This window comes from Aquarana catesbeiana, linkage group LG03 (assembly GCF_042186555.1).
Source record: "Aquarana catesbeiana isolate 2022-GZ linkage group LG03, ASM4218655v1, whole genome shotgun sequence".
NCBI classification, from domain to species: domain Eukaryota; kingdom Metazoa; phylum Chordata; class Amphibia; order Anura; family Ranidae; genus Aquarana; species Aquarana catesbeiana.
Window position 1 is genome coordinate 556,735,006 of NC_133326.1, and position 16,142 is coordinate 556,751,147.

General features: G+C 43.6%; 1 protein-coding gene across 1 annotated transcript in view; it reads left to right on the top strand.

Annotated features, from left to right (window-relative positions):
- The window catches only part of SYT10 (synaptotagmin 10), a 155,619-nt gene that overhangs the window by 90,939 nt on the left and 48,538 nt on the right, over window positions 1-16,142 (top strand). The window contains exon 3 of the mRNA XM_073621726.1: window positions 15,479-16,043. Within this exon, the coding sequence (XP_073477827.1) occupies window positions 15,479-16,043 (565 nt within the window). The remainder of the gene's footprint in view (window positions 1-15,478; window positions 16,044-16,142) is intronic.

A 16,142-nucleotide genomic window follows, 5' to 3' on the forward strand; every position in this document is an offset into this window, starting at 1 on the left:
AGAACCGTAGGACCTCTATTACGGCGGTCTAATGGGCACAGACAAGAGAAAGCATTCAGGCGAGGGTGGTAGGTTTAAACATCCATCCAGCTTTACTCCTCCAGCGGTAAACGCCCGGCTTCACTAAGCTCCGTAGGACCCACACAGGCAGGCAGGAATGGGGGCTTCCAAAACATATATCATAGGAACAAAGAAGAGGGCTTCATAGTGCAGTCCATTTAAAAAAAAAATTTAAATGCCGACATGCATATAAACAAGCAGACAGGCAGACTCTTCTAAAACGAAAGGAAAAGCACAGCCATAGCTCATGCCAGCTGATTGGTATGCAGTGACGTCAAATCCTCTAGCTCCGGCCGACGCTGCGTTTCTCCGTACAAGGCATCTACGGGGAAGGAGGCTAGCCCCATAGCGGGCCCTTTTGCTGGGGATAAATTGCTTCATTTTAAGCCTGCCGCTAAATTTAACAAGGGACTCATGCACACATATGTGTTGGTCTGGGGTAAACAATTGGGGGAATATTTTTGAAAAATAATTAAAGTGGTGTTCCGGCCGAAATTATACTTTTTAAATAAAAATACTCCTATAATACACAAGCTTAATGTATTTTAGTAAAGTTAGTCTGTAAACTAAGGTCTGTTTTGTTAGTTTATAGCAGTAGTTTGTTATTTTATAAACTTACAGCAGGCCGTGGCCATCTTAAGTGTGGGCATGTGAAGCCAGACTATATTTCTTCCTGGATCTCATCCTTGCAGATCTCGCACATGCTCAGTGCAGCACAAGCAGTGTAATAGGTTTCAGGTCAGGTATCCATAGCAACGGCAGTGTCAGAGGAAGTTGCCACCCCTTCCCAGCGGCATTGCAAACAGGAAATGATGCAATGAGCCACGGCCAGGGAGGAGGAAGTGAAAAATGATACAGCAGATATACAGTAGGTGCTGAGAAAAAAAATAAAAAAATATCCAATTCGTTACAGTGCACAGTTTAGTGAGGGATGCTGAAGAGTTGTAAAAGTGGGTGGAACTCCACTTTAAGTATTGGCCGAATTTTGTAAAGCCTGTCATAATTTGGGTCATTTCGGGGAGGGCACTGGGTATTGTCACTGAAATGTAGGAACCTCATGATCATCAGATACCTAGTTCTGGGCATTACCGCGGAGAAGAGCAGCATGTGGTGGAGGGGGTAGGTTGACCAATAGGAACGCATTTGATTTTTTTTGTTGAGTCCCATATTAAATGTGAGGCCTAAAAAAACCTTGAACTCCTCCACTGTTAGGTCTATCCACCCGTAGGGACGGGCATAATAGGATGTTGGATTTTGCAAAATAAATTGCTGTGCATACAGGTTGCACTGGGCCACAACTGATGTCAACATGTCCTCCGTAAAAATTAAATTAAAAAAATTTATTGGGGTAAAATTCTCAGTGTCCACCTGGACTCTTGGCTGGGCAATGAAAGGGGGAACATTAGCTTCTCCTGAATTAGGAGGAAGCCACAAGGGGTTCTGAAGGGCATAAGGAAGGCTGGCATGGGTCCTAACCCTTTGGGGCTGAGGTGACACCCCACTGGTACTTGGCCTTTCTGTTTGAGGTACTGCAGTGCTGGTGGATGGCACTGCGGAGCTGGTGGATGGTACTGCGGTGCTGGTGGATGCCACTGCCTCCTCACTAGAACGCCTTCATTTGGTGGGCTGAATATCTTCCTCCTCTGAGTCACTCGGTGTTTCACTACTGAGGACTGGCTCATAATTTATGTCAGATTCAGGATCCGAATTTGAAAGGGAATCTGAAAAAGAGAGCTCCCCGTTGCTCTCGTCGGCCGTGGAAAGAATTTGGTATGCCTCCTCGGCGGAAAAGCATCTTTTAGACATAGTTGGTTGCTGGTGGTGATGAGACTGCACAGGTGTGTGCTAAGCCTGCACTGATGGGCACTGATGAGGTGGCACTGATGAGCACAGATGTGCACTGATGAGGCAGCACAGATGGGCACTGATCGCACAGATGTGCACTGATGAAGTGGCACAGATGTGCACTGATGAAGCAGCACAGATGTGCACTGATGAAGGAGCACAGATGTGCACTGATTGATTGCACATATGTGCACTAATGAGGCGGCACAGGAGGGCACAGATATGCACTGATGAGGTGGCACTGATGAGGTGGCACAGATAGGCACTGATGAGGTAGCACAGATGGGCACTGATGAGTCGGCACAGATGTGCACTGATTGATAGCACAGATGTGTACTGATTGCACAGATGTGCACTGTTGAGGTGGCACAGATAGGCACTGTTGAGCCGGCACAAATGGGCACTGATGGGTCGGTACAGATGTGCACTGATTGATTGCACAGATGTGTACTGATTACACACGTGTGCACTGTTGAGGTGGCACAGATGGGCACTGTTGAGGTGGCACAAATAGGCACTGTTGAGGTGGCACAAATGGGCACCGTTGAGGCGGCACAAATGGGCACTGTTGAGGTGGCACAAATGAGCACTGATGAGTCAGCACAGATGTGCACTGAGTGATTGCACAGATGTGTACTGTTGAGGCGGCACAGATGGGCACTGATGAGGCGGCACAGATGTGCACTGATTGATTGCACAGATGTGCACTGATGAGGCGGCACAGATTGGTACAGATGGGCACTGATTGGTACAGATGGGCACTGATGAGGTGGCACAGATGGGCACTGAAGAGGTTGCACAGATGGGCACTGATGAGGTGGCACAGATGCGCACTGATTGCACAGATGCGCACTGATTACACAGATGGGCACAGATGGGCACAGATGGGCACAGATGGCACAAGTGGGCACTGATGCGCACAGGTGGGTACAGATGGCACTAGCTATAGATGCTAATGGGTCACTGTGCTGTAAACGTCGCTGTGATTGGCCATTTACAGCGATCTGTGATTGACTGTGTCCAGGGGATTTTCCCCGATGTGCGCTCATGAGAGCGAGGGAGTGAGGAAAGGGGACGACGTCAATAGACGTAGTCCCGGCAATGTAGATCCGCGCTGTAGCCGTCATTCGGCTATAGCACGGATCTCTAGTGGTTTAAGGAGTTCCCTTCCTTAGGGACAGGATTGCCCCTAATGTCGTGGATCCACCCACTAAAAATTGTCTTTCTTCCAGAATCTTTCTGGGTATCATCAGTGTCGCAGATGTCAAGTGTGCACATTGAATAAGAGTAAGATGAGAAAAACTGAATCCTTTATCTCAACAAGTACATCTAAAGAACACAAAATCGAACCATTTGTCACCTGCAGCTCCACAGGAATTGTCTATTTATTGCAATGCTCGCGTGGGCTCCAATACATTGGCACAGAAGGTGGCACAGATGGGCACTGATGAGTCGGCACAGATGTGCACTGATTGATTGCACAGATGTGTACTGATTGCACAGATGTGCACTGTTGAGGTGGCACAGATGGGCACTGTTGAGGTGGCACAAATGGGCACTGTTGAGGTGGCACAAATGGGCACTGATGGGTCGGCACAGATGTGCACTGATTGATTGCACACATGTGTACTGATTGCACAGATGTGCACTGTTGAGGTGGCACAGATGTGCACTGTTGAGGCAGCACAAATGGGCACTGTTGAGGCAGCACAAATGGGCACTGTTGAGGTGGCACAAATGGGCACTGTTGAGGTGGCACAAATGAGCACTGATGAGTCGGCACAGATGTGCACTGATTGATTGCACAGATGTGCACTGCTGAGGTGGCACAGATGGGCACTGTTGAGGTGGCACAGATGGGCACTGTTGAGGTGGCACAGATGGGAACTGTTGAGACGGCACAGATGGGCACTGATGAGGCGGCACAGATGGGCACTGATTGATTGCACAGATGTGCACTGATGAGGCGGCACAGATGGGCAGTGATTGGCACAGATCAGCACTGATTGGCACAGATGGGCACTGATGAGGTGGCACAGATGGGCACTGATGAGGTGGCACAGATGGGCACTGATTGCACAGACGGGCAGAGATGGGCACAGATGGGCACAGATGGCACAGATGGGGCACTGATGGTACAAGTGGGCACTGATGGCACTAGCTATAGATGCTAATGGGTCACTGTGGGCACTGACTGGGCACTGTTAGGGCACACTTTGTTTTTTCAACTGTAGAAAGTGTAGAATTACTTGATTCAAAGATCCTCTCTCTCCTCACACGCTGTCTCTGTGTGAGGAGAGAGAGTCGGTAATGAGAGATGATCTCATTGTTTACATTTGAGATCATCTTTTATTGGAGGCGGTGATCGTGCTGTAAACGGCCGCTGTGAGTGGCCATTTACAGCGATCTGTGATTGACTGTGTCCAGGGGACACGGCCAACACAGATTTTGCCCGATGCGTGCTCACGAGTGCGCGCGGGGAGCGAGGAAATAGACGTTGTCCCGGCAATGTAGATCCGCGCTGTAGCCGTCATTCGGCTATAGCGCGGATCTCTAGTGGTTAAAGGGGTTCCCTCCCTTAGGGACAGAATTGCCCCTAATGTTGTGGATCCACCCACTAAAAAATTGTCTTTCTTCCAGAATCTTTCTGGGTATCATTAGTGCTGCAGATGTCAAGTGTGCACATTGAATAATAGTAAGATGAGAAAAACTGAATCCTTTATCTCAACAAGTACATCTAAGGAACATAAAATCAAACCATTTGTCACCTGCAGCTCCACAGGAATTGTCTATTGCAGTGCCCATGTGGGCTCCAATACATTGGCAGGACCAAACGATCGATGCAGGTTCGCTTGGGGGGGCACAACGCCAATATTAGGATTGGCTTTAAATATCATTCGGTCTCTAAACATTACGATATGTTCCATAATCGCGACCCAGCTAATACACTTTTCCTGGGGATTGATAAATATAGTTTCCCCATTGGAGGGGTGGCTCTCTGGTTAGGGAATTGTCAAGGTTAGAGATGGCTTGGATGCATAGGGTACAGTGCTATACCCCATACGGCCTTAACATAGACACAGATGTCAATGCTTTTATAGATAATGGATAAGTATTTATAGATGTGAACTAGATCTGAGCTCCTAGTTGACCCCTATTTTGAGGGTAGATGCACTTTTTCACTAGACATATGTGTAATAAAATATAATAGTGACATACAGAAACTTATAAGCCTATACCACATTTTTGATTTAACTAATAGATCACGATGGTGGTATATTTGAACTTGTGAGATTTTATTCTTCCAATTTTGGGGGGATGTTTGTCATTTGCCATTTGCCTCCCTCTATTGGAAATGCTCACTTAATCTCGCAGTCATTTACCATCTAATGTTCTCTTGGTCCTACATGGAAGCACAAGGTAGATTATATACGTAATTACATGTACAATTCCCTTATTCCCACAACTGCCTTTTATATTTTCCTTTTTCTTTTATCCAAAAATATTTTTAATTTAATTTTTCTATTAATCCATCCACGTTTTTTCTCCTTTAATATTGACAATGTAATCAAGTCTCCTTCTATTGGTCGTATTTTTCTCTTTTATCCCCAGTATTACAACACAAAAAATGTAATTTTTAAGGTAATGATCAACCATTTTGTTGCGGCTTACAGCTGTAACGTTATACGTTGACAGACTGCTAGAGGTCATGGGAGATATGTCCATTTGAGTAAATTGATTAGGAACGATCCTAGAGAGAGGACATTCAGGTTTAGTGAAATTATCGTTATTACTCCCTATGATGTGTGGCACACCTTGGGATGTATTTAACGTGATGCCATAGCCACACTGTGTGTAATTTTAATTGCAGAGAGCGTTTAAGGAGTTATGCTTTGTAATGTGATGACACTCAGGTTTCCGTGCGGTAAGGGCAGTAGCCCCATTTCAAGATGGTGGTTCCTGCGAATGGGACACTCGGAGCTCAGAGCTGGGCGTTCCCTTTTCGATGTAAAGTACAAAAAGTGGTGAGTCAGCGCACCGCCCGTGCCCCTAGAGATGTCATCTGTGATGAAACGGCATAGGGAGGAGCGGCATGCTGATGTCACCACAACAACGCAAGGTCCCGGAAGGAACAGGCTAATATTGAGAGCAGACCGGCTCAAATGCTTTTATGACATGCTTTTCACTTTTTGAGATATTGTAAGTGCGATTTCAGCTTTCTTTTATTATTAAATGTTTTATTGAATTACACTATGGAAGCCCTTTTATTTCTAACATGGGGAACTGCTGACCGCACACCATCTCAAGGATAACTCCAGGAGAGGAGACGGGATATCTGGCTGTTAAGCATAGAGACCCGGGCTGGGGCATAAGCCACAGGCAGATACGATCTCCCTAAAAAGAGATCTATACAGTTGGTAAGCGGCAGTCATTTCTCAGGTGGAGGAATCTCAAGTCCATCACTACTTCTTGGGTGTTTTCCGTTTTAAGTCACCAATAATCAGTGAATTAAGGATATCTTATATGAATTCAATTGAGAATACTACTTGATTGTGGAACTTACCCTTCAAAAATCCTCTTGGTGTGGATTTTCCCATAGGACTCTCAGCCTAGACTAATACAGTGTGATCTATTTGGTTTTATTTGTGTTTCATTTGTTTTGACTAATTTTCAATACTTGTGTTCAACCATTGTATATCATATGGTCACTTTTTGAGTAACCAATTTTAGTGTTCCTCACCATCAGATTGGGAAGGATCGTATCCTCCTTTTGATATGGACATTTGATATGGACATTTAGTGTATGTGGATATATGTCACCATATGTACTTAGTTTTACTCAGCTTTACTCAGCGCAGCTTATCGTTTTAGAATTGCCATATTGTGTGTATCTCACATTTAAGTTGCAGCAGGATCTAATATTTACCATTTTATACTGAGTGGAATGGCCTACCAGACAGCGCAGTAGGTTCACTTTTGACAAAGTTACATCAGTGAAATATATTTTGCTATGAATTTACCAATTTTGCTAAAGCAGAAACTCTCAATTTTGCTCATTGAGCTACTTAGGCAAAATTTGCTTTTGTACTTTTTTTTTATTTTTCTTTAGAGAGGTTTGGCTTCACAGTGATTCATCAGTTTTAACTGTAGAGTCTTCTTACAATAAGCTATGTTTTTGGAATGAGAAAATTTTAGTGTTTTGTGTGGATTTTCAGGGTTCAATGGGCTTTTATTGTTACGGTTATGAAAGCTCCTTTGAATGTATTTTTAATTGTAAAATAAATGTAAACTTTTATCATTATATTTAACAACAAAAGTATTTTTATCTAGGTGCATTTCAAGGTCTATCAGAAAGGCATGTGGTGACAGCTTCCAATCACTGACATGTGATTACCATATCTGCACTGACATGGTGATGAAGGACTGTGTTGCTTAAAAAAAGCCACTGATCGCCAGCACTAAGACATTTATTACCAGAACAAAACCACAGATCACCAACCTGGTGCTGACGTATTGATCGTATTGCTTTAGTAGTAAACAAAGGTCAATGGTTTAGATTACAGTAAAACAAAGTCCATTCAGCATTATGACCTCTTTAGGCCTGTGGATAATGAAAGGTGCATGGTGGGTAGGTACTGCAGAGCTAAGTAATTGAATGAAGAAGAGGCCACCACACCAAATTTACTTGCAGCAGAACTCAAACTCGAACTTGAATATACTTAACAATAACACCAACCGGTTTAGAATAGGGTTAGCATCATGGTTAGCATTAGGGTCCTTATTTAAAGCTCTGCAGTGCAATAGAAAAAGTGAGCATACAAAAAGTGAACCACAAAAAATTGTGAAGGGTCTACACATGGAACTCCCCTGAAGAGAAAGCACTCTGGTTCTGATCACCTGGGGCGCAAGACTCCTGACGGGGACTGGAGTACTCATTGTCCACCCAGCCGAAACAAAGTAGATCCCATTCTTCAGGGGACCTGCCAAGCCATGGTCCACCAAGTACTAGGTGGGGCGCCCCTGAAGGGTAACCCCCTTGGGAGAACCTGATCATAAGGCCACATGCTCCCCCACAAGACTTCCAGCGCAAGTCTGAGGATGTACACTCTACTAAAGCATTAGAGTTAGTATTCTGAAAAGCATTAGTGTTAGCAAAAGCCTTACAGTATCACTAGGGAAAGCATTATGGTTAAGGTTATCGTTAGGCTTTTAAATAGGTTTAGCATTAGGGTAAGCATTGGGTTAGTGCAGTGGTTCTCAACCTGGGGGTCAGGACCCCCTCGGGGGTCGAATGATGATTTGCCAGGGGTCACCGAATCCTCGGCTGTTCCTGAAGCCTGCACCGCTCTCCCAACCTTTTTGCAGCCACCCAGCAGGGCTGTCCCTGGAGCCTGCAGCCGCCCACTCAGCCTCTTCACAGCCGCACATTCAGTTCACGCCATGGCAGGGGGGCAGAGACTAGAGGTCAGAGGGATGTGAAGTGGGAGGGACTGGAGGAGACCCTATTTCCTGATTTCGGCATAGGTGTCACTGCTACGAGACACCACAAAGCCGGAGACACAGTAACACTACCTATGATTATAGTTGCCATTAAAAGTCGCCACTACAGTTCTCAGATCAGCAGATGACCTTGATCAAGAGCCAGGGGCGGACTGATCATTCGGGCACTTGGGCACTGCCCGAGGGCCCCATGCCACTAAGGGGCCCCATCAGGGTTGTCAGCCTCAATAAAACCAGGGACAGTATGTAAAAATCTGTGTTTTTTTAAAAATCCCAAGATTATAGCTGCCCCACCTCTCCAGTACCTTTTCAGTGTGTGTATGTGTATTCTGTGTGTGTGTACTGTGTGTGTATACTGTGTGTCTGTGTGTGTATACTGTATGTGTGTGTACATCTATTGCCTGGGTGCCCCATAATCTCCTATTGCCTGGGGGCCCCATAATCTCCTATTGCCCGGGGGCCCCATAATCTTCTCCTATTGCCCTGGGGCCCCATAATCTCTTATTGCCTGGGGGCCCCATGAGTTGTCAGTCCACCCCTGTCAAGAGCACCAAAGTTGGCTTATCAGAACTCCCCCCAGCACTGCCACTGATCCCAACCCCAACCCATCAAGGAGTAACAGAAGGAATAAAAATAGAGAATACATGAAAGAGAGAAGAAAAGAGGGGTTGGAACAAAAAAAAAATGGAGAGAAAGAATAATGCTGCGTACACACGGTCGGATTTTCCAACGGGAAATGTTGGATGTGAGCTTGTTGTCGGAAAGTCCAACCGTGTGTATGCTCCCTCAAACATTTGCTGTCGGAATTTCCGCCAACAAATGTTTCTTAGCAGGTTCTCAAATTTTCCACCAAGAAAATTTTGCTGTCGGAAAGTCCAATCGTGTGTATTCAAGTCCGTCGCACAAAAGTTCACGCATGCTCAGAATCAACCAGAAGGAGCTGCACTGCCTATTGAACTTCCTTTTTTTTCGGCTCGTCGTACGTCTGGTACGTCACTACGTTCTCACGTTCGGAATTCTTGGCCAACATTTGTGTGACTCTGTGTATACAAGACAAGTTTGAGCCAACAACCTTTGGAAAAAAATCCAGGATTTTGTTGGCGGAAAGTCCGATTGTGTGTACGGGGCATAAGAAACACGGCTAGAGAGAGGGATGGGGGGGGGGGGCCAAGAAATTAGGATAAAGGGAGGTAAAAGGGAAAGGAAGAAGTACATCCTAAAATGTACCATAAGGAGTTTTAATACGGTACGAGTGGAAGGGACTCAGGGAGCGCTAAATGTCTGTGGGCTAGTGGTGCAAATTACTTGTCTTGCCTTGGGTGCTGACATCCCACGCTATGAAAATAATTTTACTGTTAGGGGTCCCCACAACTTGGGAAAGTTATCAAGGGGTCACGGCACCAGTAGGGTTGAGAACCACTGGGTTAGTGTCATGATTTACATAAGATTTAGGGTTAGCATTGAGTTGTGGATTTAGCATTTGGGTTAGTGTCAGGGCAAGCATTTAAAGTTGGTGTTATGGTTTAGATCAGTGGTCTCCAAACTGCAGTCCACGAACCAGATTTGGCCCTTTGCTTGCCTTTATCCGGCCCTTGGGGCACTATTCCTCCCTCTGACTTCAACAATGGGGTATTATTCCTCCCACTGACACCAATGATGGGGCACTATTTCTCCCAAAGACACCAATGATTTGGCACTATTCCTCCTACTCCTAACCACAGGGTTGCTATGTAATTGTTTTACTTCCACTGATCACCAAGCCTTAGGCATTATCTACTCTCCACTTGCCACAGTTTGACCTCCTTAAAGTCTGATGGACAGTAAACTGTCAAGTGAACTGGCAAATGTCTCCCGACATTCTGCCAGTGTGTACGGGGCTTAAGTGTTGGGATTGGCTTTATCATCCATTTATCACCATGTCATTGTCTGCATAAACAAAAACAAAAATGTAAGCTCATTAGGCCTTTGATCCTTAGTACCTGCCTTTGTCACTGGATGGTTTACATTGATCTAATCAAATAATTGTAATTCAGTCACTAAAGACCAGTAAATTATTTAAAAATGAGGGAACACTGCCATTGTTGAAATGAAAGGTTTCTAGAATTGCCTGGTGTCTGTACAGCATAAGGATAGACATAAGACAATTAAAACAGACAATTTCCATCAGAAAGTTTATTTTATCTGATCAAAATAATTTGTATAGTTTTTCTTAAGTTTTTTAGTACAGTTGGAATGTTCACATTTGGAACTTCACTCTCCCAATCAACATTGATTATTTTTAATCCTCATGCTGCTAGCATTAGTAAACTGATAGGAAAGTATTTCATATTTACTTGTTTTAAACTTTTTTTTTTAATTTCTTCAGTTACTTCTTGGTTTCCTGGCTAGGCAAATTATGTCATACATCCCAGGAGTCTTCAGGAAGGGAGGAGAGAAGGAGGGCTCGTCTCAGCTAAGCACAGTCTCCTGATTGCATGCTTAAACTAAGTGCAGAAAGTAAATGCTACATGAATCATTTGCCCTTACTCAAGATGGCCACAGCCAGAAATGCTAGGGGGTGTTTTTCAAAGTGATTTTTTAACCAAAATAAAGCATGGAGACATGGATGGATGGGGGAGTTTGCTTTGAATTTTAAAAATAAAATAAATAATGTTTTGGGTTTGCGGTACTCAGATGCAGCGAAGATCCCCTTTAAGATAATGGAAGGATAGTACACCATACATCCCACTGCTCATCATTACTCTTCACATTGGTATCCACCTGTGAGTAGTCTAATGTCATATAACAGTGATAAACCTGTACACTATCACTGCTGATGTCCTTGTATCTTCTTTATTGGTCTCCATATCTACAAGGCTAGGGGGATGGTAGGGTAGAAGGTTCTGGCAAGCTGCTGACAGACACAAAACGTTTATGAAAAGTAATTACTCTGGAACTCTACGAGTTCAGACAGTGTGATAACGGCGAGAGGTAATTTATGCAACACACAGACAATTTCTGTATGCAAATTTGGCAGACAAAAGAACAAAATTAATTGAATCTGGGAGAAATGTCATGTCAACCTATATATAAGCATTGGAAAATTATTTCATATATAATAGGCTTTATACATTCCACTTTCTGAATGATTTTAACTGGCTATCGTTAAACAAATTGTGACGTGTTAATTGAAGGAGCGGGATGCGGTTCATGGGATGTAAACAGAAAAATGAGATGAAAAATGGGAAAGATCTATGTTTTATGTTTAATTAATCATCTTTAACTTTCCAGAATGCTTTTCTTTGTTATGTCTGATGTAGTCAGTGACAGATGATCAGTGGAACACAGAAAAACATGAAAGCAAGAATTGTTTAACAGTTTGGATCTCAATATAAGCTAATATATATAAAAATCTCATATAAGCTTTAACACATAAATGCATTTTTCATTTTTAGTATCTTTAAATCTGCAGATTTCCATGAAATATGTTAATGTTCAGTATTTGAAGTGTCACTAAACTCACATCATAAAAACTATTAGGGATGGGCCGAACACCCCCTGGTTCGGTTCGCACCAGAACACCTCGAACAAGCAAAAAGTTCTAGGAAACACGCAAACCCTATTAAAGTCTATGGAACACGAACATGAAAAATCAAAAGTCCTAATTTTAAAGGCTTTTATGCAAGTTATTGCCATAAAAAGTGTATGGGGACCCGGATACTGCCCCAGGGGACATGTATCAATGCATAAAATTTTTTTTTTAATTATTGTTTTTTTCAGGAGCAGTGATTTTATTAATGCTGAAAGTGAAACACTAAAAATAAAATATTCCTTTAAATATCATGCCGGGGGGGTCCCCTTAGTCTGCCTGTAAAGTGGCGCATCCGTGCGATGTGTAAAACAGTGCCGCAGCAATAATGACATTTCTAAAGGAAAAAATGTCATGTAAACTTGCTCGCTACTATAATGTATTGCTGGCTCCTGGCAATATAGATGAAAAATCAATGAAAAAAATGGCGTGGGTCCCCCCCAGTCCATACCAGGCCCTTTGGGTCTGGCATAGATTTTAAGGGGAACTCCAGGCCAAAATGTAAAAAAAAAAAATTGCAGTGGGATCCCCCCAAAATCCATACCAGACCCTTATCTGAGCATACAGCCTTGAGGTCAGGATGGGGGGGCAAGCGAACGCCCCCCCCTCCTAAACCATACCTGACCACATGCCCTCAACATGGGGGGGTGGGTGCTTTGGGGTGCCCCTCACCCCAAAGCACCTTGCCCCCGTGTTGATGGGGACAAGGGCCTCTTTCCGAAAACCCTGGGCTGTGGTTGTCAGGGTCTGCAGATGGGGGGCTTATCAGAATCTGGAAGCCCCCTTTAACAAGGGGGCCCTCAGATCCCATCCACCCCCATGTGAATGGGTAAAAATGTTTACATTTTTTGGGTCCGTTGGGTGGCGTGATTGAAGATGGATGAACGTCACAGGACACTTTTTTTTTTTTAATAAAGGAATTGTCAAAAATTGTCTGTTTTGGTTTTTACCTTATGACACTTTTTTTGGTGAATGGGTAGGGGTACAATGTACCCGATAACCATTCACATGGGGGCGGGTTGGGATCTGGGGGCTTCCAGATTCCGATAAGCCCCCCGCCAGCAGACCCTGGCCAGGGTTGTCGGGTAGAGGCCCTTGTCCCCATCAACATGGGGACAAGGTGCTTTGGGGGCAACCCAAAGCACCCTCCCCATGTTGAAGGCAAGCGGCCTGGTATGGTTCAGGAGGGGGGGATCTCTCTTATTCCCTCCCTTACCTGGTCTTCCAGGCTGCATGCTCGAATAAGGGTCTGGTATGGATTTTGGGGGAGGCCCACGGCAATTTTTTTTTTTAATTTGGTGCGGAGTTCCCCTTAAAATCTATGCCAGACCCAAAGGGCCTGGTATGGAGTTTGCGGGGAACCCACGCTTTTGTGTTTACATTTTGGTGTGGAGTTCCTCTTAAAATCTATAATTCTGTCATAAGGTTCCCCTTAACCACTTCAATACACTGTATTATATACTCTGCACTTTTACTATATCTCTGCACTGTATTATATATACTACACTGACTGCACTATATATTCTCCACTGTATTATATATACTACACTGACTGCACTATATACTCTGCAATGTATTATATATACTACACTGATGGCACTATAGACTCTCCACTGTATTATATATACTACACTGACTGCACTATATACTCTGAACTGTATTATATATACTACACGGACTGCACTATATACTCTGAACTGTATTATATATACTACACGGACTGCACTTTATGCTCTGCAATGTGTTATATATACTACACAGGCTGCACTATATACCCTGCAAATGTATTATCAATACTACACGGACTGCACTATATACTCTGAATTGTATTATATATATATATACTACACTGACTGCACTATATATGCTGCAATGTATTATATATACTACACGGGCTGAACTATATAGTCTGCAATGTATTATATATACTACACTAACTGCACCATATACGCTGCAATGTATTATATATACTACACTGACTGCACTGTATACTCTGAACTGTATTATATATATATTATACTACATAGACTGCACTATATACTCTGAAATGTATTATATATACTACACTGACTGACTGCACACTACACTACCTGCCTAATCTCCATTCATTCACTATATACGGCTGCTGTGTAAGCAGTAGCCTTATATAGTATGGGGCATGGACTTAGCCCCTGAGCCATGATTGGCCAAAGGCACCCTGCCTTTGGCCAATCATAGCTCTCACAGTATATCACGCTGTGATTTCAGTTCTTCAATGTCAGCCACATATTTAAAAATTAGGACACATGTATGTCTACTCCTCCTTCTGAGCATGCCCCAATTGATTTGGCAGAAGCAGGAGAAAATAAGCATCAACCAGCTCCCCAATTTTTTTTAATACATTAAAAATCCATTAAGAAAATGTATCTCTGCAGTGACCCCAGCAATTAGAAGAATTTAGGAATGCTGGCAAGGATCCACAATAGTCGTGCAAGGAAACACAAATAAAAATGTAATGTTGGGTGGAGTCGGAAATCAAAGGGGTATTAAATTGCAGCTTACCAATTCTTCGTTTTCTTTTTTAAGCTTTCTTTCCTTTATTTTCACATAGCAATATGGCCAGTAAGTCTTTTGTTTTTCAAAAGAACAAGCTCTCTTGCAGATGTTGCAGTTACAGGGATGAGACAAACCATTTATACTGACAAGGGTGCTTAAAATTATCCACTTTTTTTATATAAAACATTTATCCTTAAAGGAAAAAAAAAGTTTGCTGTAACTGCTTATAAAGTATTAGCTGGAGTTTGGCTTCACACTAATAGGGCGTACACACGGTCGGACTTTGTTCGGACATTCCGACAACAAAATCCTAGGATTTTTTCCGATGGATGTTGGCTCAAACTTGTCTTGCATACACACGGTCACACAAAGTTGTCAGAAAATCCGATCGTTCTAAACGCGGTGACGTAAAACATGTACGTCGGGACTATAAACGGGGCAGTGGCCAATAGCTTTCATCTATTTATTTATTCTGAGCATGCGTGGCACTTTGTCCTTCGGATTTGTGTACACACGATCGGAATTTCCGACAACGGATTTTGTTGTCGGAAAATTTTATCTCCTGCTCTCCAACTTTGTGTGTCAGAAAATCCGATGGAAAATGTCCGATGGAGCCCACACACGGTCGGAATTTCCGACAACACGCTCCGATCGGACATTTTCCATCGGAAAATCCGACCGTGTGTACGGGGCATAACACTCCCCTTCCCCCAGACTGACAATGTTGCTGTCCAAAGGTGCCCCTGTACTCCATCATCCAGGGCACTCTAATACAGGAGATGCTTTACTGGCCAGATCACCAGGTGAATGCAGAGGGGAAAAGCCTAAATAAAAGAAAACTAACCTAACACACATTTAATGGTTGGTAAGCTGCAATATATTTCATTTTTGTTTTTGGGTTTTGAAGAACATAACACATTTCTAACACAACCAAATTTCTTGTATTACAATTGTTTGTTCCTCCTTCAGACACAATTCCTTCCGGAGACACTTGCCACGACAGATGCAGGTATCCAGCGTGGACTTCAGCATGGGTGTGGAACCATTACAAAGAGGGGAAACCACCACCAGCATCGGCCGAATCAAACCGGAACTCTACAAACAGAAATCCTTTGATTCGGAAGACAATAAGAAAGAGGACGCTAAAACATGTGGCAAACTCAACTTCACCTTACAGTACGACTATGAGAATGAACTTCTTCTTGTCAAAATCGTAAAAGCCCTGGAATTGCCAGCCAAGGACTTGTGTGGTACCTCAGACCCCTACGTGAAAATCTATCTTCTCCCAGACAGAAAGAAGAAGTTTCAGACAAGGGTTCACAGGAAAACCCTGAACCCCATCTTTGATGAGACTTTCCAGTTTCCCGTGGCCTATGACCATCTGAGCAATAGGAAACTTCATTTCAGCGTTTACGACTTTGACCGATTCTCCAGACATGACATGATTGGGGAGGTAATTTTGGATAATTTATTTGAAGTGTCAGACCTCTCCAGAGAAACCACGGTGTGGAAAGACATCTATTGTGCCACAACTGTAAGTACATCATAGCTAGATCCTTATCATGGTTGTACTAGTGTATTTGTGTCTGCAGCTAGTACTAGTTAGTTGAATTTAACTAGGCTTATTCCGATG